This window comes from Heptranchias perlo, chromosome 23, assembly GCF_035084215.1.
Source record: "Heptranchias perlo isolate sHepPer1 chromosome 23, sHepPer1.hap1, whole genome shotgun sequence".
NCBI lineage: Eukaryota > Metazoa > Chordata > Chondrichthyes > Hexanchiformes > Hexanchidae > Heptranchias > Heptranchias perlo.
In genome coordinates this window covers 16,630,647-16,658,582 of record NC_090347.1, presented here as the reverse complement: position 1 = coordinate 16,658,582, position 27,936 = coordinate 16,630,647, and the positions used below count along the sequence as shown (strand labels likewise).

General features: G+C 43.7%; 1 protein-coding gene across 16 annotated transcripts in view; it reads left to right on the top strand.

The window, feature by feature from the left end:
* arsg (arylsulfatase G) overlaps positions 1–21,002 on the top strand; it is a 125,579-nt gene extending 104,577 nt beyond the window's left edge. For all 16 annotated transcript variants that reach the window (XM_068004083.1, XM_068004081.1, XM_068004077.1 and 13 more), the window contains 5 exons: positions 7,326–7,406; positions 10,129–10,237; positions 11,037–11,157; positions 19,508–19,598; positions 20,478–21,002. In XM_068004083.1, coding sequence (XP_067860184.1) covers positions 7,326–7,406; positions 10,129–10,237; positions 11,037–11,157; positions 19,508–19,598; positions 20,478–20,755 — 680 coding nt within the window. In that variant the 3' untranslated portion in view covers positions 20,756–21,002. The remainder of the gene's footprint in view (positions 1–7,325; positions 7,407–10,128; positions 10,238–11,036; positions 11,158–19,507; positions 19,599–20,477) is intronic.
* The last annotated feature ends 6,934 nt before the right edge of the window (positions 21,003–27,936 follow it).

The following is a 27,936-nucleotide window of genomic DNA, read 5'->3' as shown; positions in this document are numbered from 1 at the left end:
GCCTAACCAGCGGTTTTTGTGACTGGAAGCCTGTGGCCAGTGGGGTACCACAGGGATTGGTGCTGGGTCCCTTGCTGTTTGTGGTCTACATTAATGACTTGGATATGAATGTAAAAGGTATGATCAGTAAGTTCGCTGATGATACAAAGATTGGTAGGGTGGTAAATAGCGAGGAGGATAGCCTCAGTCTGCAGGACGATATAGATGGGTTGGTCAGATGGGCGGAACAGTGGCAAATGGAATTTAACTCGGAAAAGTGCGAGGTGATGCACTTTGGAGGGACTAACAAGGCAAGGGAATACACAATGAATGGGAGGACCCTAGGCAAGACAGAGGGTCAGAGGGATCTTGGTGTGCAAGTTCACAGATCCCTGAAGGCGGCGGAACAGGTAGATAAGGTGGTAAAGAAGGCATATGGGATACTTGCCTTTATTAGCCGAGGCATAGAATATAAGAGCAAGGAGGTTATGATGGAGCTGTATAAAACATTGGTTAGGCCACAGCTGGAGTACTGTGTGCAGTTCTGGTCGCCACACTACAGGAAGGATGTGATCGCTTTGGAGAGGGTGCAGAGGAGATTCACCAGGATGTTACCAGGGCTGGAGCGCTTCAGCTATGAAGAGAGACTGGGAAGATTGGGTTTCTTTTCCTTGGAGCAGAGGAGGCTGAGGGGGAACATGATTGAGGTGTACAAAATTATGAGGGGCACAGATAGGATGGATACTAAGGAGCTTTTTCCCTTCGTTGAGGGTTCTATAACAAGGGGACATAGATTCAAGGTAAAAGGCGGGAGGTTTAGAGGGGATTTGAGAAAGAACTTTTTCACCCAGAGGGTGGTTGGAGTCTGGAACTCACTGTCTGAAAGGGTTGTGGAGGCAGGAACCCTCACAACATTCAAGAAGCATTTGGATGAGCACTTGAAATGCCATAGCATACAAGGCTACGGACCAAATGCTGGAATATGGGATTAGAGTAGACAGGGCTGATGGCCGGCGCGGACACGATGGGCCGAAGGGCCTCTATCCGTGCTGTATGACTCTATGACTCTCTATGACTAAAGGGACTGTTGGATGCTGCCAACAGAAAGGTAAACTTTTTCTTTTTAGCTTACCCTAATGTGTTGCCAGAGGGAGCACCACTGTGGGCTGCTGCTGGCCAGTGTCCAGCCCCCCCACCCCGCTCGCCTACATCACCACCACCACCCCCCCCCCCCCCACCCGCCCCAGGACCTACCTGAGGGCCATTGCTGGCACCGCGGCTAGCCCCAATTGGTCCAGAGAAAACCAGCAAGCTGCCTCAGGTGACCCGACAGGCGCCTTCAGCTTCTGGCGTACATTGCAGTGTGCCGACCATTTCAGGTCCGAAAACAGGCCTAAACGAATTTCACCCCCAAGATGTCTTAAAGGTGATCTTATATAAGTATGTAAGATAGTCAACGGTATGGAAAAAAATACGGAAAATTATGTGACTAGGACAAGAGGACGTAGGTTCAAACTATCAAAGGCAAATTTAGAACTGATATGGAGTTCTTCTTCACACAAAGATTGATCAATACATGGAATGGATTTCCAGATAGAGTATGGAGGCAAAAACTCTGCAATCATTTAAGAACCAATTGGATGCTGCAATAGTGAGACTTTAGTGTATTTCTAGATGAATGAATTAAGATGGGTTGAATGGCCTCTCTGATCTTTGAATATCTTGTTATAGCGCCAACAAGCATGAAGGTATCTAGAAATCCAGCAGGATATAGATCAGATCAGGTCAGTGCAATGTACATCTCAATGAGGAATTTTCAGGTCAATGTGAGTGGTACTAAGTGAGAACTCCATAGAACCATAGAAAAGGTACAGCACAGAAGGGGGCCATTCGGCCCATCGTGTCCGCGCCGGCTCGAAGAAGAACCAGGTGCTCATTCTAATCCCACCTTCCAGCATCCGTTCCGTAGCCCTGCAGTTTACAGCACTTTAGGTGCAGGTCCAGGTACTTTTTATAAGAGTTGAGGACGTTAACTCGTTAGACCCGTATGAGAATGAGTAATTTTTAATGAGCCATTTTTTGTTTGTCTTTAAAATTAGAAAGAACAATTTTTGAAAAACAAACTCTTCACACAAGATCACCATCTGATATTTTTCCATTTTTGTCCCCTTAATAAATTTTAAAACAATTTGCTGTAGCAGGGATACGAGCGATGCCCGCGTTAGTTAGACTTGCCCTTGTCCATTTCATAGCCATGATATTTTGCGCCGCAAGTTGCTGGAAGTCCATCTGGGATCTGAGTGAACAGGACAAATAACTGTGTATCTCCTTAACCAATCAGATTAAAGGATTGTGCAATTAACAGCGCATGGACTGAGCAGGATGTGTAAGATAGAATGGTGCATTCACCATGTCAAATCAGTTACAGGAAGAGAAATAATGAGAGGGAAAGAAAGATTGGATTAAGAGAGAGGGGGAAAAAAGAGACAGCAAGAAAAAGTATTTAAAAAAATTTAATAGTAAATTTTTTATTTAAATCTCCGACAACAATTAAAACCTGAAGGAATGAGCCTCCACACTCGGAATAGTTCGTTTTCAGTGCCAGAGAAGTTGACTGGCAGTAATTAACACTGATCACGTCATTATAAGGGTTCTTAGACTTGAAATAACTTGACTTAACTTTTTGTTGCAAGTTTAGTTCGTAGCTGCCGCACAAATACAGGAACTTCACCCCGTTCAATGCATTTGAATGGTGAGGCAGACAGTGAGATGCTGTTTTCGCAAAGCTAACGGCGGAGCGGCACATCTCAGACAGCAACTTTTGGATTTCTGTGTTTAACCGGGTACCTGCCCTCGCCTGAAGTTGCTGTACGATTTGTGCATCAATAACGGCGAGCGCCATTGGTCTCACCGTTATTTTGACCGCAAATTCTGGGCCAATTTAGCAGTAATTTGTGACTTTGTACATCCAGCAGAGAGCCATGCCCACCGGTAATGCATTCCAGAAATTCAGGTGTGTGTTTCACATGATTTTCCAACCATTTCCCTGCCCAAATTTCTGCTACATGCTCCAAGCGGGTGAGGCTCCCATCAGGGCTACAAAGTTAGAAGATTATTTCTTATGTGTTTTATGTTGCGGCCTTCTGGTCCATGTGGTGCTAATCCCTGTGTGCCTTCAAACATGGTGACCTGTATTTTCTAATTGGAATGCCGCTAGTAATCTATTTAAAATAAATGGACTACTGTTGGTGTTAAAATCAGAAAATCTAGGCTAGTAGATCCAGCAAAAATTGTATTCATACCTATCTACTTTATTGCATAGGTTTCTGAGTCTTCGCCCATGGCAAGGTACCTGGCTTGCGCTGATATCAATGGATAGATATGTGAGCAGCACACCATCCGCGATTTTCCAAACTGCACTCTTGGCTGGCCAGATACCTGCCATGGGCAGGTACTTGGAACATCAACCCTTGTATGCTCACTTTTATCCTCACTCTTATCCTCACTGTATTCCTTTGTTCAATGCCAGATAGAAATAAAGTTTGGATGAAATTGTACCTGACTTAGTGAGAATGGCCAATTTACACTTTAATGTTGTATACATGGAAACAGAAAAACACCTAACGACCAAATTACACTTAAAAACCTGCCTCATTCACTTCCCGCCTCATTCACTTCTTACCTAATCTTGAAATGAATCCGTAAGCTAAATAATTAATAGCAAACATTTTTATAATCTGGAAAAAGTGGGTTTCTTATTAAAAGTATAATAATCAAATACTTCAAGTACTCTTCAAAAGCCAAATATTGCAATTAAATTGAATGTGTTTTCAACATCAGCCCCAACTCCATATCCCTTCTCCTGAAAAATACAATGACTTTGTGGAAAAATTATCTAAAACTTAAGGAGAGACTCCAAAAACCCAATGAAGTGCAGGACCCTGTCTTGTGAATCGAGATGAGGCGCAAAAAGTACATTTCCTTCAAAATCTGGACCCCAAAAAAGCTATTGCTCCCATGGCTGAGATGCCAGTTTCTCAAAAGCTCATCGAGGAAGCTAGCTTTTCTGCTGGCCACCTTTTGAATGCCCCTTTCAACCAATGTTGTCCTGTTCAAGTGGTAACAAACAAACTTTGTGCTTATCTACAAGAGATTAAAGTCAGCCCTTGATAACATAAGAACATAAGAAATAGGAGCAGGAATAGGCTATATGGTCCCTCGAGCCTGAATAAGATCATGGCTGAACTTCTACCTCAACTCCACTTTCTTGCCCTACTCCCATAATCCCTTGATTCCCTTAGTGTCCAAAAACTACAGACCAACAGCCCTACTGCCATTTGAGTCAAAGCTCATAGAACTCGTAGTGAACGAGAAGCTGTTGCAACATCCCAATCACAATAACCTGCTGTCTGTTCACTAATTTACCTTCAAAACAGATTGGTTTACTTCTTGTGTTATAATTACCCAGCCCAAAAATAAGTGATTTCTGTCATCATCCAACACCAAATTGGAGCAGTAGTTCTCAATATTCCTACAGCTTTTTTTTAGTTCTCTTCTACTCTTTTCAACCTTGCTTGTGACCTGCATTATGGTTCTTGGCCCTTTACCTAGTTTTCTCAACAAAAAGGATAGAGCAGCCCAGAAGTAAAAACAGAAAATGCTGGAAAAGCTCAGCAAGACAGGCAGCATCTGTGGAGAAAGAAACAGAGTTAACATTTCAGGTCGAAGACCTTTCATCAGAACTGGAAGATGTTAAAGATTTAACAGTTTTTAAGCAAGTACAGAGCCAGGGAAAGGGAGGTAAGGTAGCCCAGCTCCTTCAGGCTGGCCACTTGTGGCATATTCGATGAACTGAGATTGTGGTTTTCCACAGATGGCACAAACATTTGATTATAATAAATGAATGTGTGTTAGTCATCTCCTGACAGTACCTACATAGGGATCCCTCAGGGTAACTTGCTTGGCCCACTCTTGGGCCCTAACTGATACAACATTCATTACAAATTGCAGTTCATAATTTTATGCAAATTCCAGAAATTTATATTCGTTGGTATTAAAAATACTAATCCAGTATTGCAGACGATATGAGAATTTCACTGAGTTGCATCATTTCTGAAAGACCGTAGAAATAATTAAGATGTGTGTTTAAATAATTTGCTATTACTGTTCCTAAATGTATGACAGTCTCCCTCTTTATTGTTTTTTTAAACTTTGCTTTTTGCTTCTTGCTTCCATTTTATTTTTTCTTTATATCTTCTCCTTATCTCATTGAACCTCCCTATTTTTCACTGACCTCAAATAATATGCACAGCCTGAACACGAATACTGTAAAACTTTATGGTGGGAGGGTAGAGTTCAGTGCACACCTTGTTAACTGTAGTTTGTTACAATGTAAGGGGCCTAATGCCTGTTTTAGGTGATTGCCAGGGACGCCTAAAATAATGGCCGAACCCAATATCGGGTCGGACATCTTTCAGTCGTCCTTTGGGCACAAGGTTCAATTTCTACCCCACTGTGTGTGATGGCTTTAAAGTTGAGAGTATGCTAGTAAGCATGTGAGTAGAGGGAGTAAACATAGGAGCAAGATGGTCCTGGCCATGTTATTAGGGGAAGTGTTCAGTTTACCTACCCCCACTACCTCGATGGTGTCATAACCAATGATGTCCAGTGTGCCCTCTTCAAAGGGAATCAAGGGTGAGAAATTTCTGGGCCCTCCTGCAGCTTATATATGCTCCCTTCTGTTATTCGCAATCTTGCTCTGCAAGCAGAGAAGTAATATTGAGATATGTAGGTTTAAAGAGCATAAATAATGACACATATCATGCAGCCTATTGTGTGTATGAGTAAATGTAAATCCAATATGCAGCTAGGTTGTGTTAGCAGGATTTGCCGTACAAAGCCCCTATAATATTTCAGTGTGACAACAATTTCAGTTGTAAGTTGCAGCTTCAGTTTGTGCCCTGCTACAGGATGTCCATGCACGTTCACCATTCAAATCGCTGTCAGGTTGACTGAGTGCTTTGTATGGGGCTGAGGTGAAAGAGTAATAGGTTATGAAGAAACATTCTAGGAGTAGTTTTCAGAGTCTGAACCATCAGTGGGGAATCTCGCCTAGCCGCAGTGCCCACGATTTTCGAGCCATTTAAATTAATAGTCAGAAAGTCGTTGGCAGTGCACACCGACATTTCCAATATGCACTGCCAGCAGATGAGGCTCCCTGCGGGAAGCAAAAACACATAAATTACCTCTGTTGTGTTATAAATAATTGGGGCAGCTGTAAGACATGACAAACTGAAGGTTTGCAGGAGAGGATTAGTATGTCTGGTGCTTCAATTTCACCAATCTCCCTGTGGATCTGGCCATTGAATGACGACTGATTGAGATTGTGAATTTACTACATGAGAATCATGGGTGTCAACAAACATCCTACCTCTCCCTAGTGCAGTTCTTTGGAACGCCAAAGCACCATGCCATGTACTGCACCAAAATCTGATTATAATATCTAACACGCAGCTGAAGTTTGAAATTTACGTAGCTGTTGGAATGCTGCCTCTGCCTAATTTGGGGAATCATATGATAGCTGTTTACAGCTATTCTGAGTGACAAGCTAGCCAGGGTACAGTTGATTCTTACTTCAGCTCAAAAGACCAGTGTCTATGTTACAACCAATTTCTCTTGTTACAAAGATCCACATGTTTGTGGCAAGCATTTGGCCTGGTCATAGCTAAAGATCTATTATAGCCACAGAAGAATTCAAACCAGAATATTGTGACCTTTAATAAGAACAAATTTGACAGATTTCCAATAGCATATCCTTCTCATTAAGGTGCAAACAACATTCAGTATCCATGTTACAGTTTGCCACGCTAAGATCTAGCACCATAATTCAGATTCAGCATTCAGAACTCTGCGAACAGATTAGGTATCCCTGTACTGTTTATATCAATGGGCCACTCCATCTGTGGTCATATTTATATTTTAAATTTGGAGTCGCAGTATTATTAAAACAGTAGTGAGAGTAGACAATGGCAATACTTCTGGAATGTAGTGATTGGTATAGGAAGAATTCAAACATAATTCTGGCACCAGTTCACACTGGCATGTGTCCAAATCCACACCAGCATGAGATGGTTCTATTGTTTCAGTTTCCTTCAATGTCTTCCACTGAAAGCTTGGAAACTCACTGCATGAAAAATCACAGATAGAAGCTTGCATCTTACCACTGTGCAGTAGGGCACCAATGTGTTTTGTCTCCGAGCCACCTGTATTAATACGACTTCAGTGACTGAACAGTTTCAATTTTACAAACCTCTTCATGTCACTTTTTAAATCTGTTTCCCATATAGGTGACAATGGTCCTTGGTCTGAGAAATGCGAGCTTTCTGGAACTGCTGGCCCATTTGTGGGAGCATGGCAGACACGAAAAGGTAATAACCAGATTAATAATTGGCAAAAGAAGAAACTGCTATTCATAAAGGGGGGGGTATATTTAACTGAAAAGTCCCATAATTTTAAATGTTAATTCAGAGATATATCTACACATCCTGATGTGTCTCTGTTGTTTCTTGTTTCTATGTTTTATACTTTAAAATGGCTAATTAGAAGGCTCCTAGAATCAGACATTTTGTGCAGGACTTCTGCTAGCGTAATACCATGAAGCTCCACTCGTGTCATGAGCAGAGACTGAGGACTGAGCAACACTCCCTACTAATGCATCAGTCAGTTTACCCTGTGAGTAGTTGCACCATACAAACCAGGAACTTTACCCCATTGAGAGAGTCAGTCCCTTCAGGAGAGGTTGTTGCCTTTAGCTTCAGCTCCACTGCCGTGGATCCCATTCCTGTCACCTTTTGACATATTATCTAACACGATAGCAATAAAACCTGAACTTCAGTGTTACCAAATTTCTCTGCCTTAAAACTAATGCTGTGTGTGCTTAGAACTCGTGTTTAGCAGCCGGTGTCTCCCTAGTGATACTGGGGGACACGTACTGTAACTTTCTGTTCCTTCTAAATGCTCATCCAGCAGCAGAAGTAGATCAGGTTGTTGGGTGCTGATGTAACAGTGTCATGACTAGGGTTGCCAACTCTGGTTGGAGGTTTGATCACTTGACATTCTGACTAGATGACACATGACCATGTGATGCTGAATCACACGACTTGTACAAATGTTATTGCATTTACCTTATAACAGTTGGGTCCCCTGTAGTTGAGTGCTTTTGCTCATGGTTTTGTGCCAGCAGCTGCTGGGCGACAAGTTCCAAGAACCAGGAGGCCACCCATGAGCAGGGGGAGAGGGGAAACAGAGGGTGGGGGAGAGAGGAATCTGAAGGTAGGGAGTGAAACCCAGAATCCCCCTACACTGCACAAGGTGCGGTCAGGTTCCCCAGTTGATAGGCCCCATCTCTCTCCCTATCTCCTTCGACTCTGGTTTGGACTCCGGTTCCGTGTGAAGGTGACAACTCTGAACTGCGAACCACAGTCAGAGCTGATCTGTGCTTGGATTTCACACGTCAAAACCGGCCAGCACAGACCGACCTGAACCAAACCAAAAGATTGTACATGGGGCAGTGGGCTCAGTGTTTGGGGCAATTCTCACAGGGCACATCGTCCTAAACTCAGCTCACCACCAACATTTCTAAACCACTCCCTGAGCTCGGACTCGATAAAGGAAAGTTTTCATAGAATTATAGTATATTACAGCACAGGAGGAGGCCATTCGGTGCTGGTGCTCCCCCTTGTAACACTATTCCCCCCACCATAGATCATTTTATATTACTCGTTTTGAAATATGTATCTCATTCCTTTGAAATTAAGTTTTAGTCTGTACCCCAATAGCCACATATGGCGAAGTATCCCATGGTCTAACAGCCCTCAGTTCAATAACTTTCACTTCTCCCTTCCCCCTTGGTTCTTCCAGGGAGAATCCTTGGTTTCCGTTCCCTAGTTCCCCATTCGCCCTGTGGAAATAATCTTCACTATTTACCCACAGTAAAGTCCCCAGGTTTCACTTACCCTTTTACTGGATGCTCCTCTCAGTGCCGTTCCCACTCACCACCTTGCTGCGGCTGCTCCTGGCTCTGCGGGAAATGCTGGTCCCCACAACTACCCCAATCCATTACCCCCCTCCGCTTGAGCTTCAATCCCCTGACCTCAGTCCCCTTCTCTCCCCTGACTTCCCATCCACTAATCCGCCATCCCCAGTCTCCCTCTTCCCTCTCGAGCCCCCGTTCGCCAGTCTCCCTCTTCCCTACCGAGCCCCCATTCCCCAGTCCCCCCGAGCCGCCATTCTCCAGTCTCTCTCACTCTCCGAGTCCCCATTCCCCAGTCTCCCTTGCTCCCGAGCCCTCATTCCCCAGTCTCCCTCGCTCCCAAGTCCCCATTCCCCAGTCTCCCTCTAACCTCCCCTGAGCACCCATTCCCCATCCCTCCTCCCCTAACCCCCATTCTCCATCTCTTTCCCCTCCCCCACTTTCGAACCTCCCAATTTCAGAGACTCCCCATTTCAGAACCTCCCATCCCCGGTTGCTGAGACCCTCCCAAATGCTGACACCCGCAATTCCCTAGCCACCTGATTCCTGACTGCCCCGCCCCCTCCCGGCTGCGCACCACAAGGTCACGGCTGTCTGCTGGTGACGTCACCAAACCAGAGGCCTCTATAACAAAAGCCCATCATGGAGCAGGAGCAGGGGGTGGGTGGGGTGGGGTGGGGTGGGGTGTGGCGGGGGCACTGCGGCGGAAAATTTAAATCGCAGATCTTCGGGCTGCTGGATGCAGCGCCTGGGGGAAGTATCCCCGATTCCAGGAAACTCCCGGAAGGATTGGGAACCCAAGTCATGCCAGAGGTTTGGGGACTGTGAGGAACACTCCCTGTCAATGGATCAATCAGTATACCCAGTGAGTAGCTAAGCCATACTCCTCAGTGAGGTTGTAGCCCCGATTTTACAATTACTTGGCAGCTAAACAAGGGGAGGAGGGGAGAAAATTGTTGAGAAACTCAACTGCAGATTTTCAGGAAATAAATGTACGCTGTGATATCATGTTCTGATAAATTGAGAAGTTGTAGTTAAAAGTTATACAGGAACTTATTATTGGTCCGTAGACTGCGATACTGGTTAATACAATTTTTAAAATTTTGTTTTTGATTTAGGTGGAAGTTCAGCAAAAAAGACTACATGGGAAGGTGGCCATCGAGTGCCAGCAATAGCATATTGGCCAGAAAAAATCCCAGCTAATAGCACAAGCAGCTCACTGCTTAGGTAGGAGAAGAACAACAGTGGTCGAGTTTACTGCCTCTGTGTTTACAGAAGTTGCACTGACCTTGGGGTAGAGGAGAATAGGATCATCCAAAATGTTTTTCAAAATAAGTGATGTTTAACAAGTTGGCCTAGAACTTACTGATCTTTACAGAGGCCTGCTAAACCAGCAATAAATCTACATATAGAAAGACACTAACGTGAACTTAGTATTGCAGTTGGATGATCCACTAAAATATTATATAGTTGTTGATTAGTCTGTCAACGCTCATTGTCTAGGCTCCCACATAAAGAATAACTACTTAAACACAATACCAGAAAGGTGCCAGTACTCGTGGAATCTTGCTTCAGGAACAAGGGGGAGAAAGCTGGCAAAAAAATCAGAGAATACTGACTTGTAATCACTCCTGGATATCTGCTTATTTTTTTGCAGTTCCTGACATCAGAATTCTCTGAAATTTGAACTGTCCCTTTATTTTTACATTTGTATTTATCTGACAATTCACTCAAAATTCATTCATTCAGTAGAGATATGACAGTATGGCCTTGTATCTCTTGGACCTAAGTTCAAATATAGACTTGATTAGAGATACAGTCCGTACAAAATCCCCCAAAAAAATCTAAACATGCTCGCTACTTTCATCAAGGGCAGGTTGCTTAACATCAACTGTTTCTTCTTGTTGTCAATTTGCAGTTTATTCCAATCCGCAAAAATATGCTTTCCAAAATTATGATTAAAAATCTGTGTCTGTGAACTTGCAAATTTATAATGTTTCATTCTAAAAATATATCTTTTTTACAGCACTTTAGATATATTTTCTACCCTGATTTCACTGGCAGATGCAAGCCTGCCTCCAAACAGACACTATGATAGTTTGGATATAACAGAGGTGCTGTTTGGCCATTCACATCATGGTCACAAGGTAATGTTCGATATTTTAACATAAACCAGAAAGAAGGCAAGGAAAAAACCTGAATTTTTATAGTGCATTATTACATCCAAAAGCATTTCATAACTAATTAATTACTTTTGAAGTGTCATGTAAGCAAATGCAGCAGGCAATTTGCACACAGCCATGGTCCCACAAAAATGAAATTATATGAAATGAATGTCCAGTTAATCTGTTTTTGGTGGTGTTAGTTTGAGGGTGGAATTTTGGCCAGGACACCAGGAGAATTTCCTGCTCTCCAAATATTGCCATGGGATCTTTTACATCTGACTGAGCCACCAGAATAGACAAGCAAGACCGCAGTTTAACATCTCAACTCAAGACACTTCCACTAATGCAGCACTCCTTCAGCACTACAAAATTATGTGCTACAGTGGGGTTTAAACCTACAACATTCTGACTCAGAGGTGAAACAGCTATCAAATGAATCAAGCTGACGCTTTAGTGCTTGAGTATTTTCTTTTTGATCAGAAGCTCTTCAATCCAAGTTTCGATATCTATTTTCCTCATTAAAATATATTCCATCAGTTTTTGGTTGGGCGATCTTTCTGGTGTATTTCATGTTTGGAAGGGGGGAGAGAAACTTATTTTTACTTTGGGTGATAGTGTAAAACGGTCGATATCGATTCAGCCGCCTGTTATACATCTCTTCCGACTTTCATTTCCATTTGGGCCTCGGGTGGAAAGTCAGTGGGAAGTCGACATTTGCAACTTTGATCTCACTACTATCCCATACCCACTGAAAATCGGGGCAAGAGTGAGGCCAAAATAGAGGCCAGTGTCTCCTTGTTTTCAAAATACTGATTAGGCTTCTAAATGAAACCAATTTATAGTCAAAATCTAGTTTGCAGATGCCATGGGGGGGTAATTTTAAGTCCCAGGAACGGGTGGGCTAGTGGCGGGTGGGCAGTAAATGTAGTTGAATTTTGGAGCGGGACCGCATCCCGGCTCCATGCACCCACTTCCAGGTTTAACCCAGGCGCGTTTGGATACACGCATGCAACAGAAACCCGGAAGTCCCATCCCCACATAAAGCCAGTAGGCCGATACTTAAAGGGGCAATGCGATAGTTGAGGCACTTATTTTTTGTGTATTAGAAGCCTAAAACAAATTTAACCTTACCTGTTTGGGTTTCCCATCGCTTCTGATTTACATCAGGTGAAAGCAGGTTGGAAAGGCCACATCCATGAGGTGTGTGCTTTTATTGCACTGCTTGTGGGCCTGGAGGAGCAGGAGTGCTTCATCCAGGCCCAACAAGCTCACCTGGCATGATCAGACCCTCGCAATCGGCCCCCCTCCTCCCCCACCGCCCCCCCCCCCATTGCTGGACCCCCGATCTTCTCCAAGGCCCATCTGATGTCATCCACTTCCCTCCACCCCTCTTATTTCTTCCATGGCCCATTATATCTCCCTTCATCCTCCCTCTTTGATTTGCAGCTCCTTTCCCTCCCGACAGGCAGCCAACCTGTCAATCTGGCTGCACGGCACATTGGAAACCCAGAAGCACAAATGCTTACCTTCAATTGTATTATGATCGCAGATTGCGATGCACCCATTTTGCTTCCAGGTTCCCTACGCGAATATCTACAGACGCACTGGGTTCCCGACTCTGAGCTATAATCCTGTCCACAACTCAGAACAGTCATTCTTTTTTTTTGCAACCCATCTCATTTTTTACTGTTCTATGCAATTATGCTACAAGTTTCTGTTTCTCTCTCCTATTTTCCCATTACTGTGTTTCCCTGAAGGTGACACCCCTGTTGGGATGTAGATCTGTGGTTGGTGGCAGACTTCTGCTATTTCAACAAAGTGGCCGTTCTTCACTTGTGGGTGTCAAATGCAGTGTGACACAATAGAATTCTCCGCTCCTCCCCCCGCCAATAATGGGCACATTTTATCAGATTTTTATGTTTCCTGCAACTGACTAATCATTAAATTAACAGTTCTGTTTAAATATGTTACAACGGTAAGATTTCTTTCTCATGCTGCTTAATGTCAGAGAACTACCGTATAAGCATTTCATCTGCGCTTAGAAATAATACCATAGAAGTCAGAATTGCACAAGTCCTTACCAATGCTGCTTTGTGGTGAAGATGTATACTAATGCTTATAGATCATAAGTTAATAGCAAATTTCAGCTACACAAAGGCAGCATGGGTAACAACACTTGCAGAAGTGAAGATACAATAGAAGATATGATTTTGAAACATGATGAGTAGAAGAATTTTGTGGTAAAATAAAACAGCTATCCAAAGTCATTTTTCTTCTGTACTTAAACATAAAAAATATGTTTATTGGGCCAAAATTGGAATGATGTTTACCATGTAAAATTAATGTCTTTGCTGCAGAATCCCAGTAGGCCAGAAGCCATGCTATCCATGTCCTGGGCAGGAATAATATCAAAGTTACCAGAGTTAGCCACGAACGTATCTGTGATATGTGGGGTGCATGTACACAGTATCAGAGTGGTGGGATGTAGTTTTAATTCTCCATGTTTTTGTGTTAGAATGGAGGCTAACCATCCTACTGTTGGAGCAAGGGAAAATCAGGGCAATAGTTGTCCACCAGGCTGCTCTCAAATGCCTCCTTGTGACCAGTTCAAAGTGGCTTTAGTGAAGGCCACTGAGCAGGTCACCTGTCTGTCCTGTCGGTAACTGATGGTGTGTTGCCTGTGAAAACAGTAGGAAGAAAAATTTACATCCTTAATAATAAAGAGCTGGGACTCTACACTTTAGAGAAGCATAGACTTAGGGGTGATCTGATCGAGGTTTATAAGATGATGAAAGGAATAGATTGTGTTCAAGTTGACAGTTTGTTCAAATTAAATAGGTTCGGGAGGACCAGGGGTCACAATTTTAAGTTGTTTAAGGCTGGATCTAGGTTAGATGTCAGAAGATGGTTTTCCCAAAGAATAGTGGACCTCTGGAACTGGCTGTCGGCTCGTGCGGTGGACGCCGATTCGCTGAATTCCTTCAAGCGAGAGCTGGACATGGTTCTGGCTGGAGTGGAGATCACCTCTTACAAAAGGCAGGTAATGTAATGCATAAAATTAGCAGGGCCAGAGTGATCTCCTGGACTAGTTTCGATCACCAAAGTATTCCGAAAAGAATTTCCCAGATTTTTTCCCCAAATTAGCCTGGGTTTTTAATCTGGTTTTTTGCTTCTCCCAGGAGATCACATGGTTTTGGGTGGGATGGAGAGTGTATATATTGTGATACACAAGGTATCACAATTGTGTGGGACAGGTTGAATGAACCAGAGGATCTTTTCCTGTCCATCATTGATCATATTGATAGAGTAGACAGGAAGTACCTGTTTCCCCTAGTGGGCTAGAGGACATAGATTTAAGCTGATTAGCAGAAGGATTAGAGGGGACATGAGGAAAAACTTTTTTACCCAGAGGGTGGTAGGTTTGTGGAATTCGCTGCCCGAATTGGGGGTAGAGGCAAGGACCCTCAGCTCTTTTAAAAAGTACCTGGACCTGCACGTAAAGTGCTGTAACCTGCAGGGCTACGGACCGGGTGCTTCTACGGTGGGATTGGAATGGGCACCTGGTTGTTCTTTGAGCCGGTGCGGACACAATGGGCTGAATGGCCTCCTTCTGTGCTGCATCTTTTCTTTGGTTCTATGGTATGTCCATATGTCGCAGGTAGAAGACACATACTTTCCACTACAAAACCAAACATTTCCATACAAATATGTTTTTTGTTTCTGGAGCTGTTTTAGTTTTCTACCTTTTTTAGTACACAGACATATCTCTCTCTCCCTCTCTCTCTCTTGCACATGCAATTAGGTACAGGAGTCAGTAAGGTGTGGATAAAACAAATACTTTTATTCAGCCACGGAACTGGTTTTATGGAGGCCAGAATGATACTGCCAACTACAATATTGAATAAGGCTGTGTAGAAAACAGGCATTTTCTCACAAAAGCAAAAGTCACGACTTTTGTATATGATGTATAAAAATTTACATTTACCTGATGTCTTTTATACAAACTAAAGCACTTGAATCAGTGTTTTAGTCATTTTTTTTCAATTCTAGATGCAGGTTTATTCATTATTATTTATTTTGTACTGACGGATAAATAAAAATGCAGCATCCCTAACATCCAGAACACATTGCAAAATAAACATTGAGACAATTTCAAGTGTAAAGTTTCACCTGTCATATACACATTGTGACACAAATAGGGATAGTCCATGTCAAAACGCACCAGAATCTATTATCCTAAAAGGATGGCCTGCTTTTCTGTAGTTGTGGTGAATAGGCTCATTTATTTTGAAATATTTATCCCTCAGTCAACACCTGAAACAGATCATCAGATCATTTATTTCATTGCTGTTTTTGGGAGCTTGCCGTGCACAATTTGGCTGGCACATTTGCTAAATTTCAACAGTGATTACACTTCAAAAGTACTTCATTGGTTGTAAAGCGCATTGGAATGTCCTGATGTCGTGAAAGGCACTATAGAAATGCAAGTCTTTCTTTTATTATTCTTTGTATATTGTTTTCTGCTTCCAATTGACGGAAAGGGGCTATCACATAACATTAGTCCAGCCATACTGTACTTAATAGTTCACATAGTGTGACCTTCACAAAGCCACTTGCAGGCATAATACCAACAGAGTGTTGCAGCCGCTTACTGTTTTTAATATATTATACATTTGCAATTGCCATAGGATTTGAAGGTTTTGGAATGACCGCTGCCAAATGCATACTTAACTCCATTCATTTCCATGAGCATACAACCTGCCCAATTTAGCACCATTAAGAATACGGCTATGACAAGATTGGTGGCTAGGTAGGTACACCCTTGCTACCCAAAGGAAAACAGATTCTTAGGTAAGTAAACCTTTGCTTGTTGGCCCTTATTTTGGGCACTCTCCCAAGTCAACCCATAGCGAGTGTGGATCATTTAACAAGTTAAGCCTATTGCAGGAATTTCTGACGTAGCAAATTCTCTTAGGGTGCATTTACACTACAGCTACCAGTCTGAAACCGGTAGCTGCATTTTGGGCTCCAGACAGGCAGAACTCTGCATTGCACGGCTCCTGCCTGACTGGAACATTAGCTATCATTTTAGGAGGGAACTCTGCACATGCCTGGATACATTTTGCACAAGCTGTCTTGAAAAGTTAGAAATTTAGGCCTCAATTTAACGCCTCCCCTCTCTCTTTCCACCCCCCCCTTCCAATGGGCAGCAAAGTGTCGGGCAAGGGGTTAAAATCTTGAAATTAGAAATCTTGCCTTCAACCCACCATGTTCCCGCCTGCCATAGTATTAACGCGACGATTCAGGCCCTTGACGAGGCTCCAGCTAAAAGCAGGCAGGGGGTTTACTTAAGGGAGCAAAGTAGCAGGCACATGGCGGGAGAAGCCGACTGGCCAGAAGAGGCCAAGGTAAGTTTTAAAAACTTCCTTTTTGATCTCCTTATAGGCCAGGAGGAGCAGGAGTGCTCCCACCCAGACCCCTCAAGGAGTCCAGGAGCCTCCCCAGCCTCTGCCTCTCGGTGATCCAAACGCGAGGTAATCCCTAGCCTCCCCAATCCCAGCATGATTGCTCTGGAACCACTCCATCCACTGGCTGCCGGGGACCGTTCCCACAGATCCCTGGCTGTGGACTTCTGTGACCAAGTTCCCACGTCCGCCAGCCAGATAGTGAATCTGGTCGGGTGGGAGTCCGGGAAGTTTTATTTTAATGAGGCCCTGGTGTTAAAATCAGCAGGGACTCCACGTCCCCAACCTTTCTGGGTGCGCCACCCACGACCGGCCTTAGGGAAGATGCAGAGAAGATTTACTAGAATGGAATCGGGGAGGTGGGACTTCAGTTACCTGGAGAGACTAGAGATGCTGGACGTGTTCTCCTTACAGCAGAGAAGGTTAAGGGGAGATTTAATGGATGTGTCCAAAAATATGAAAGGTTTTGATAAATAGGGAGAAACTGTTTCCATTGGCAGGAGGGTCGGTAACCAGAGGACACAGATTTAAGGCAATTGGCAAAAGAACCGGAGGACAGATGAGACATTTATTTACGCAGCAAGTTGTTATGATCTGTAATGCACTGCCTAAAAGGGTGGTGGAAGCAGATTCAGTAGTAACTTTCAAAAGGGAATTGGATAACTACTTGAAAGGGAAAAATTTGCAGGGCCACGGGAAAAGAGCTGGGGAGTGGGACTAATTGGATAGTTCTTTCAAAGAGCTGGCACAGGCACGATAGGCCGGATGGCCTCCTTCTGTGCTGTATGATTCTATGCATTATTAGCGAGCCCCAATCACATCCCAGTACAGGCCTGCCCAGGCAGCCAGAAACAGAAGCACAGTGGCAGGCCTGATCACTATCCTTATGATCCCTACAGCAGCCAGAAAGCCCTTTAGCACAAAAACCAACATGCCCTATGAAATGTATGATTATCCATGTCTGTACTTGCCCCTATAATCATCATCCCCATTCCTAACCAGAAATTCAGGAATGTTTGGTTAACCTTAACAAAAATCTATCAATCTCAGATATAAAATTAACAACTGAGCTAGCATTAACTGCCATTTGCGGAAGAGAGTTCCAAACTTCTACCACCTTTGCATGTAGAAGTACTTCCTAACTTCACTCCCTGAAAGCCCTGGCTCTAATTTTTAGGCTAAGTCCCCTTTGTATAGCCCTTTTCTTTTCTTGAAGGGCTATACGAAGCCCTGGTTAGACACGCCTGGAGTACTGTGTTCAGTAATGGGTCAAAATCCTGGAACTCCCTTCCTGACAGCACTGTGGGAGAACCTTCACCACACGGATTGCAGCGGTTCAAGGCAGCGGCTCACCACCACCTTCTCTAGGGCAATTCGAGATGGGCAATAAATGCTGGCCATGCCAGCGACGCCCACATCCCATGAACGAATTTTTAAAAAAGTTCTGGGCACTGCACCTTATGAAGGATATATGGCTTGGAGAGAGTGCGGCATAGATTTACTAGAATACCTGGACTCCAAGGGTTAAATCACGAGGCGAAATTACACAAACTAGGGTTGTATTCCGTGGAATTTAGAAGATTAAGGGGTGATTTGATCGAAGTTTTCAAGATATTAAAGGGATCTGATAGGGTAGATAGAGAGAAACTATTTTCGCTGGTTGGGGACTCTAGGACTAGGGGACATAGCCTAAAAATTAGAGCCAGGACTTTCAGGGAATGAAGTTAGGAAGTACTTCTACATGCAAAGGTGGTAGAAGTTTGGAACTCTCTTCCGCAAATGGCAGTTAATGCTAGCTCAGTTGTGAATTTTAAATCTGAGATTGATTGATTTTTGTTAAGGTTAACCAAACATTCCTTGATTCTTTGTACTGCTGTGATCTCACTGCACTTTGTTCAATCTTGAAACTTCAAAAATAAATATTTTTTAAAAATCAGGATTATATGGTATAATCAATATATCAGAGCTTACATGCCTCTGTAGTGAGGAATCTTGGAAGATAAACCATTTACAATGTAATCATACAATTCACTCGCCCCTAAAGAACATATGAATTGTACAGCCTGCCATTACTTAGTTGGTTTATTTGATGTAATTCACCACTAACTGGCATGCATCCTGTCCACCTAAAATAAAGAAGTAATTAAACAAAGCAAAGCAAAAATAGTGCTTTGCCTTGTGTGTCAGACACATCACGGAAGCAGCCCTCAGTCCTATCCCATTAGTATGTTAGGAAGCTATTATTGGAACCAAGTTTTGTTTGTTTTTCTTAGGAAGTATATTGCATATGAAGAACTCCCTCCCAGATCTGATTATGATGATGTATTCTATTTATAGCAATAGCACATGGAATGTCCTAACTATTCATCCTTGTCTGAAATTAGGTACATTGTATACCATTAGCTGCTGGATCTGCTAATCCAACATGTGCACTCATCTCATCTGCAGTGATTACTGCAGCAAGTGTGCATCTCAGGAATAAAGCATTTTTTACTCTCTTCTCTTTCCTCCCATCACCCCACCCCCCCCCGCCCCCATATTGCGCCTTCACTCAGAGCAGTGAATGACCTGTATATTTTTAATTTTAATTCTCTGACAAAATCCAAATGCACTGAATAAATCCCAATTTTGATAAACATTAGTGCGATAGAATGTATAATGCGCCAGTGCATTTCTGTCCTTAAGTTAGGAGATGCTGAATCAATAAATGCATTGAATCAATATTTACCGTAGGCCACTGCATCTGGGTTGTAACCTAGTTTAGAAATGATGTGGAGATGCCGGTGATGTAACTTGGTGTTGTAAAATAGTTTAGAAATGTAATTGAGTAATATATAATGATGATCTGGCTCTTCATGACATTCCAGGCTCTTTTCCATCCAAACAGTGGAGCAGCTGGACAATTTGGGGATCTGAAGACTATACGTCTGAAGCAATACAAGGCTTTCTACCTCACAGGTATAGAGAATAGCCCACGCATTCAGCAAATACAACATTTTTATTTAGTGCTCTATCTCAGGATTGACTTTAGAGTACTATAATGGGCTAACGATCATTGAAGAAAACACAGTGGTACAAGTAACAGCCAAATGTTTTGATTATAAACAAAGTTATGACAGAGTTTTGATTATAAGTAAAAATCTTTTAACAACTTCTAATTTGTTCCTCACGTTTGTCACGTTTCGGGGGTTTTGATTATTTTCTCTTCACAGAGAGGATTTGGGGTTATGTTTTGTTTAAGTGTTGTGTTTTTAAAAAACAAAGTGAATTCACACAGGTTTAAAAAGCTACAAGCTGCAGCACTGATTTGGAGGGGGGCTTGAGGTACAGCCTCACTCCAGTTCTTTCCTTTCAGTAGTTGATGCATTCAATGATTCAAAGAACCTATACAGTTTATCAAACCGGTTGAGGTTGTGTACTTTTTTGAACCCAGATTTTTACGCAGTTTCATAGACTGCAATATCCATGCATCCTTATTAATCGAGAGTGTGGAAAAGCAAGCCAAGCAGTCTCCACAGCTTCAAACCCCAATGCCACTGTGCTCAGCCAATAGGGGCCACATTTATTGCAGGTTAAGGCAATGTGTCAGCTTTCTCCTGCACAGAAGAAACTCCCCGCTTCTGAAATCATCACTTGATAAAAAGCGACAGTTAAGGTGCATCATATTTTTGGAGAATTGGCTTTGAGGAAGCCTTGAGACTGGGGTGGTAGAGTTGTGAAGTTGTCATCATAACCATCGTGCTACCTGGATGGCTTTTGAATGCGTTCCAGCAGGTCATAGCTGTAAATCTGATGTGGAAAAAAGCTCACAACGTATTGTTTTCTTGTGATTTTTAGGTGGTGCCAAAACTTGCAAAGGTGAAAAAGGGCCAGAGCTACAACATGACCCACCTCTGATTTTCAATTTGTTGAATGACACTGCTGAACTCCTACCTTTGGATCCTGTTACTCCTGAGTACCATGTTGTGCTGCCGCAGATAAAGGTGACACTGAACAACATCCTCTTGGACATCTCAACAGATAACATCTCCATGGCAGATTATTCACACGATCCGGCTGTGATTCTATGTTGCCAACCGAAGCATGTCATGTGTAGGTGTGAGAACAGGACCTGAATCCCCTCTCCTTATTTTAATTATTATTATTTGGAACAGGTGGTTGGTGAAATGACAGAAATGTTCCAAGCTTCAATAAAATGTAGGAAGTAACTGCTAAAATGAGCAAATAAAAAGTGTATGTGGTAAGTACCTCTTTAAATCAACAAATATTCCTTTATATATTATCAGGTAGATTTAAATGTATTAGATCTAACTATCTAAATAATAAAATATATTGAGTCGGTCTGTCCAGCAATCATATGAACATGTATCCATGGTATAATTTCTGAACTTTCTGATTGATCCAACGTGTTTCACTGACAGGGTTGTGGACCGATTGGGTAAGAGATGTGACAGAAACTCAATCAATAGGAAAGGAAAGGGCAGCGATCAAAAAAATATCAACTATCATGAGAGTGTCACAGCCCTCTCACATAAATACATTTAAAAAACCACAATCCTAGCCGTTCCACTTTCCAGCTGCTCCCCTGTGTGGCCCAACAGACCCCACTGTACCTCATCAACAATCTCAACCTTGCATATACCCTCATACATAGCATCAGACTTACCTTGCACTCCTGTATTTCACGGCCTGACTAAGATGAGGACCTGCATTCGGAAGCCGAAAATGAAGAATGCGTGTTCTCGTGCAAAGCACCAAAAGCACGTGCATGCTGCTGACACCTTTTTAAAACCAAAATCCTCATGGCTGCCCCAGGCCTTAGAGGTTACACCCAGTCTCAGCCCTGGCAGAGCCATGGATGAATGAGGGGAATGCTATCGAATGAAAACTCACTTCTAAAAATCCACTGGCGGTAACAGCTGATGTACCAATCAGTAATAGAAAAAACAGCACTGCCAGTTCTTCCCACACATGTTTGACTCACACTTCCAGTTATGCTGTTCTGCCCCTCGATTCAAGACGCCCCTCGAGAATCCGCGATAGCTTCTTGTCTGAGTCAGTTGCTGCTAAGGTCAACTAAAGCGGTATCTTAAGTCCTTGAGATGGGTTGCAGTGGAGGAGCTACTGAAATCAGTCGGCTTGTGTCAGACATAGATAATCCCCAATTTCAGGTAAACTTCAGGCCTTCAGCTTGTGATGCACGCTCAGTGTTCCCGACTTGTTCTTTGCCTGACAACTAGCATAGACCAATTTCTAGCCTTGAATTGTTAAATGTAATGCATGACTGTTTCTTGACCCAATATGTGAAGGAAGCCATGAGAGGCAATACACATTTTGATCTGGCATTCGTAAAAAAAAGTGTACCGTGAGATGGAAATCACAGCACCCCTGACAGACAGCGACCATAGAACAACAAAGTCTAACATGATCTGGGTGTCAGAAATACCCAAGACCAGAATGGAACAACTAAAGGAAATAGATGAGGGGGAAGTTCAAAGACACTTCAGTAGAAGACTTGTGGAACACTTTTAAAGGTATAATGTTGAGCATGCAGCATAATAACATTCACAAAATTCACACGCTCAGACTAAACAAACATGATCCTAAATAGATTAACAAAAATTAAAAGTGAGACAAAGAGTATAAGTGACCTGTAAAAATCATGCAGGATGAAGGAGGAGGGGCTCACTAGGGTGAATACAAGACAGTGCATTAAAAGGGTGATTGGAGGGGCAAAGATAGATCCAGGAAAAACTTAGCAACTGAGGCTAAGCATAACAGTGAAATAACTCTTTCAGTGCCACAGTAGCAAGAGGGCAGTCAGAGAAGAGGTGAAAACCATAAAACAGGCAAGTGGGCTTGAAACTGAGGATGAGCACAAAATAGCAAATATTCTGAATGACTGTTTCCTCCGAATATTCACAAGGTAAGATGAGCTACATGCCCTCCCCAAACAAAGCTGTCCCAAATAAAATCAATGACTTCATTACAAATAATATGGAAGTCCTAAAGAGGCTAATAGGGCTCAAAACAAATAAAGCCCCAGGTAGTTATCTCAGACTGCTCAAAGAGACTAGGGTGAACCTTGTGAGGCACTGACAATCAATATGAGGAAGTCAGTGCAAACTGGAAAGGTACCAGTAGATTCGAAATAGGCTAATATAGTGTCCATATTTAAAAAGGGTGACAAAACAAACACAAACACTACAGACCTATTAGTCTTCAATTCCAAGTAAAATAATGGAATTGATAATCAAGAGAAAACTTAAAGATCATCTATACAATAACAATCTAGTAAACAGCAGTTAACATGCTGGAAGGGGAACAACTTCTTCCACTTCTTTGTGGAAGTGACAACCAACTGTGGAAAGTCCCATGATGTGGTGTACTTTGACTTCCAAAAAGCTTTTGATAAAGTTCCACACGAAAGGCTAACAATTGATAACATTTTATGTGGAACTTTATCAAAAGCCTTTTCGATTCAGGGTAAACCTTGGGAATAGATAAGAAACTGGTTGATTGGTAGGAAACAATGAGTACTTGTTAGAGGTGTTATGTCAGAATGGGGGTTGGGGCAGTACTGAGTGGGGTACCTCGGGGCTCGGTGTTGGGACCGCTACTTTTAAACATTTACATAAATGACCTGGATTCAGAAACTGAATGCAAAATGGTCAGATTTGCAGATGATACCAAACTAAAAGATGCTCTGAAACTGGAAGAGGCTGCTCAGAAAAAAAGGATGAGTTGGACAAGATATGAAAGTGGGCAGAACAATGACAGATGAAATTTAATGAAGATAAGTGTAAAGTGTTACACATAGATATGAAAAATTGATGACATGCATATTCCATGAATGGTGTTGAAATAGCAACGGGTGAATTTGACAGCCATGTAGGAGACTCCATGCTCAACATATCCAACCAATGCGGAGCAGCAATCAACAAGGCCAATAAGATATTGAACTACATAGTCAAAACAGCGGAATGTAAGTCAGAAGAGGTAATGATCAAACTTTATAGTGCTCTGTTCAGATAAGGCTGATCCCTAGTGTCAGGGTTCTGAGTTACAAGAAAAGACTGGAGAAACAGGTATTTCAGCCTGGAAATGAAAGTAATCTTAACTCCCAAGAACAGGGAGGCATGGGTGCGGGTGGTTGGTCAAAACTGTAGATTTCATCAGCGGGACCGTAACCCGCTCCAACGCACCCGCTTCTGGGTTTAACCCAGGCGCGTTTGGATGCAGGCGCGCAGCCGAAACCCAGAAGCCGCGTCCCCTATTAATGCAGGCGGGTGGATTGACTAACGGTGCAATTTACCGACTTGAAATACTTAAGGTAGGTAATGTTTTACGGATTCTGAACCTGAAACTAATTTTACCTTACCAGCACGGGTTTCCCATGGCTTTTCAATCTCACCAGTGAAATGGAGGCAAGATTACTGCAGAAGTTGATTTGGCCCTTTAAACCTGTGATTGACACATCTCAAGAAAAGCTCAGGGATTGTAGCTGGTCTCTCAGTTCTCTCAGGCAACCTTGTGTTGGGTCTCCATTCACTCTTCCAGTCATTACTCAATTAAATTAAATATACAGAACATAATAAATTGTTAACATCCTGAATCAATTTTGAGTACGTGCACAAGCGTATATTTTTAAGAGTGACAAAATCTGAAATATTGGACTATTCAACGTTACTTGAAATAATCATAAAAATTTACAACAACTTGGCACTTTTGCTAATATAAATTAGAGCAATCCAAATATATTTCCAGTTGTCATCCATTCTTTGTTTTTGTGTGGTCCATCTCTTCCCTTCTTTTTCTAGCTTTCTCCGTCTTTGGCAATAGGCTTTCCATAGATATTTATTACAAGTTCGGACTCCCACAATTATTTGGATTATGTTTCTTCCCACCCCATTTCCAGAAAATACTTTATCCCTTTCTCTAATTTTGTCCTTCTCTTGTTTTATCCGCTTTAATAAATCTACTTTCCACACCAGAATTCCTAAAGGTCCTTTTTCCTCAGCTGAGTCTTCCCTCAGTAGTGGCTGACAGGCCCTTTGATTGGGTCCACCACAATTCCCATATGCAGCAGAAAATAACTGCCAGGGACATCTGTTATGCTTTTCATTTTTTAATGCTAATGCTAATGCTAGTGCTGTTAGGAAGTTCAAAATATGAATGTTACTTATATTGCACTGATCATCAAATCGCTTCTCTCCTGCTCACCCTGGTATATGTTCCTTATTCCTGGCCTGAATCTGGAGCCAGCTCCTCATGCCCTCCTCCCTGTGCAGCCTCAATGCAGACCGGCATGGATAATAGAAATCGGTGGATAATTGAATGACTACAAATGTTTATCTTGCATCGTAATACCCTAGTGATAGGGATGCAAACAATGCCAAGTCAAAAAAATTGTAGCATTTATTTAACAAAAAAAGACACCGAGTATAAATAACTAATGAAATATGAGCTGGCTGCACAATAACCTAACATCTCACGTTTGTCCATGAGAATTCTGGTCGATAATTGGGCAGGCAGACAACTGGAGTGCAGATAATGGAAGTTCTGCTGTAATGTCTTTCTCAACACTGTTTGCTTAACTGAGCAAAGCAGAATTCTGAATCCAATCTAAACTTCATGGACACCCAGCATTTTTTTTTGGTCAGAAATCTAAATCAATTTGCACGGCACTACATTTTCATTTTGCTTCCTTGTAATTTTTCCCCAACTGAAACCTGGAGATAAGGCTGTTCATTTTCCTCCTTATCCGGTTGAAATGCACAGTTAAACAGCAGGTTTTCTGTACGAGGTTGTGCATAAATTAGTATCAACCAAATGAGTGACACAGTGTGCTGGCAGACACAGACTGAGAACTCACTAAAAGCAGTGTTATTCAGTAACCGACCAGCACCTCATTTTATTACACTTCCTGCCACCCTCTCAATTTTTCTGTAAGAGTATGTCAGAACAGAGGGTTGTGGTCCTGGACTAGAAATCCGCTGATCGTGAGTTCAAATACAAAGTTGTGAACTTGAATTCTGGTAAAAATAATTGTGAGAAATGTCAAACCCTCCCCCTCCTCCCCCCACCCCCCCCCCCAATAAACTAACATTCACCCCGAGACCCCACCCCCGCAACGGCAGAACTCCACCCCCCACCTCCCCTCGCAATCTCACACTTATCTGGCATCCACTCCCCGTCTGCTGTCCCTCCTGACAGGCAACCAGCCTGTCAATCTGGCTGGCTGTTGGGCAGGAAACCCAGAAGTAAAATCAATTGCCTTCAATTGAGTTGCAATCGCAGATTCCAGCGTGCTCACTTGACTTCTGGATTTCGCACGTGATAATCTCCCCCACCCGCTCATTTTCTGACTCCATGCTAAAATCATGCCTGAAATGTCTGAGAGGTGGGGCGTCATTTTAGCACCCGCTATCGGGTGCGTTCCTGCCGGGGGGCTCCGAAAATCGGACAATCCCGGCGCGGTACCGGAGCCCGACCCAAACCCGCGCACGTCCGGGTTCCCCGCTGACGCGCCGGCGTGCACGCGCAACCCCCGCTGGTGGGAATCCCGCAGGCAATTAAAGCCAGTGGGGTTCCACTTGAAGGTATTTGTTTAGGTATTTCAGGTCATTAACTGACCTGATTAAGGGATTATGTGGGATTTTAGAGCAAACTGGGACTGTTTCCCACACTGGGGGAAACACTCCCAGGTCAAATGGACGTGTTGCAGCTGTCAGCCTGTGGCAGCTGCAAAGGTCCATTTGACAGTTGGGGGGGGGGGGGGAGACCCTCACCCATTGCAGGAGGCCACTCTGTCACTTGGGACAAAGTTTGGCCTCCACCAACCTGCACACTTACTCCGGGGTCCAGAGACATGTACCTACCTTGCGGACCCCCTCAGATGTACATCTTGTGGATGGGGGCTGCCGTAGCTGCAGTCATGACCTCCTCGGAGGGCGAACAGCATCACCAGCCTCGCCATCCACGCCGTCCACCTCTGACACGTGGAGCTCCACAACAGAGTGCTGTGACACATCCACCTGTACAGCAGGAGGGAGGGCTACCACAGAGAGAGATGCGTCGCAGAGGGCACTACCCTCGCCACAGGGTCCACAGACCGAAGCTCAGCCTCCTGGACCTCTCTAAGCAGCAGTGCACATGGAGGCTCAGAGTCACCCGACATGTAGTCGTGGACATCTGCAGCCTCTTTCATGCCGAGCTGCTCCTGGCTGGCCCGAGCACCATCTTCTTACCTGTCGCTGTCAAAGTCACCACTGCCCTCAACAACTTCTCCTCCGCATCCTTCCAGGGTGCAACCGGGGACATCGCCGATGTCTCTCAGTCGTCTGCGCAAAAGAGCCCTGCAAATACACCTACACCCACTCTGCAGTGACACAATGGGTGGCATCAGTTGTGGGTCCTCATAGTGATCCTCAGGAGAGGGCATTATTGCACAAACCAGACAGGATTCGCGAAGACATGGCAGTAGTGGTGCCAATATAATATGTAATGTGAGTTGGTCAGAAATTCAATATAAGTAACACCCATGACAAACCCTTAAACACCCTTGTGCATCCCCTTCATGCTCACGACACGTTTGCCTTACGCTGCCTACTGCACATATGTGATGCATGCCCTGTGGCTGCAGCACAGGTAGTGGCAGGTTGAGTGAGACTGGCCATGAAAGAGATGCACGAGAGGGTGAGTATGAGAGAGAGCCATGAGATTGTATGAGGATTGGGTTGAGTGGTAGTGGCGGGATGAGTACTGGCGAGGTGAGTAGGTGCAGGTAAGATGAGGATGAGGTTTGAGTGGGTATGAGGGGTGATGTGACAGAATAGTGTTGGCAGTGCTGAAGGAGATGTGGGGTGGGGGCAGTGATGTGGCAGACGGAGTGTAGGGGAAAGACTACGTGTACTCACTTTGGCTGACCTACTGAGGTCATTGGAGCGCCTCCTGCACTGTATGCAGGTGGGCGATATGTTGGTTGCGCTGGTGACCTCCTCTGCCACCTCGAGCCAGGCCTTCCTGGTGGCAGAGGCAGGCCGCTTCCTCCCGCACGCCGGGAGGAAGATCTCTGTCCTCCCCCTCCTCCTCACCCCATGTATTGATACCTGGAGTGAGGCATCATTAAACTGGGAGCAGCCTTCCCCCTGGGCTGCTCCATGCTGTCATTTTTGCTATTTGTTGCAGCATCTGTCAGTGGAGGACTGCCCCTTTAAATAGAGCGCCTCCAGCTGACAGATCGTACTGCGCATGCGCAGCCCGCCCGACACGCAGATCAACAGTGGGGAACCCG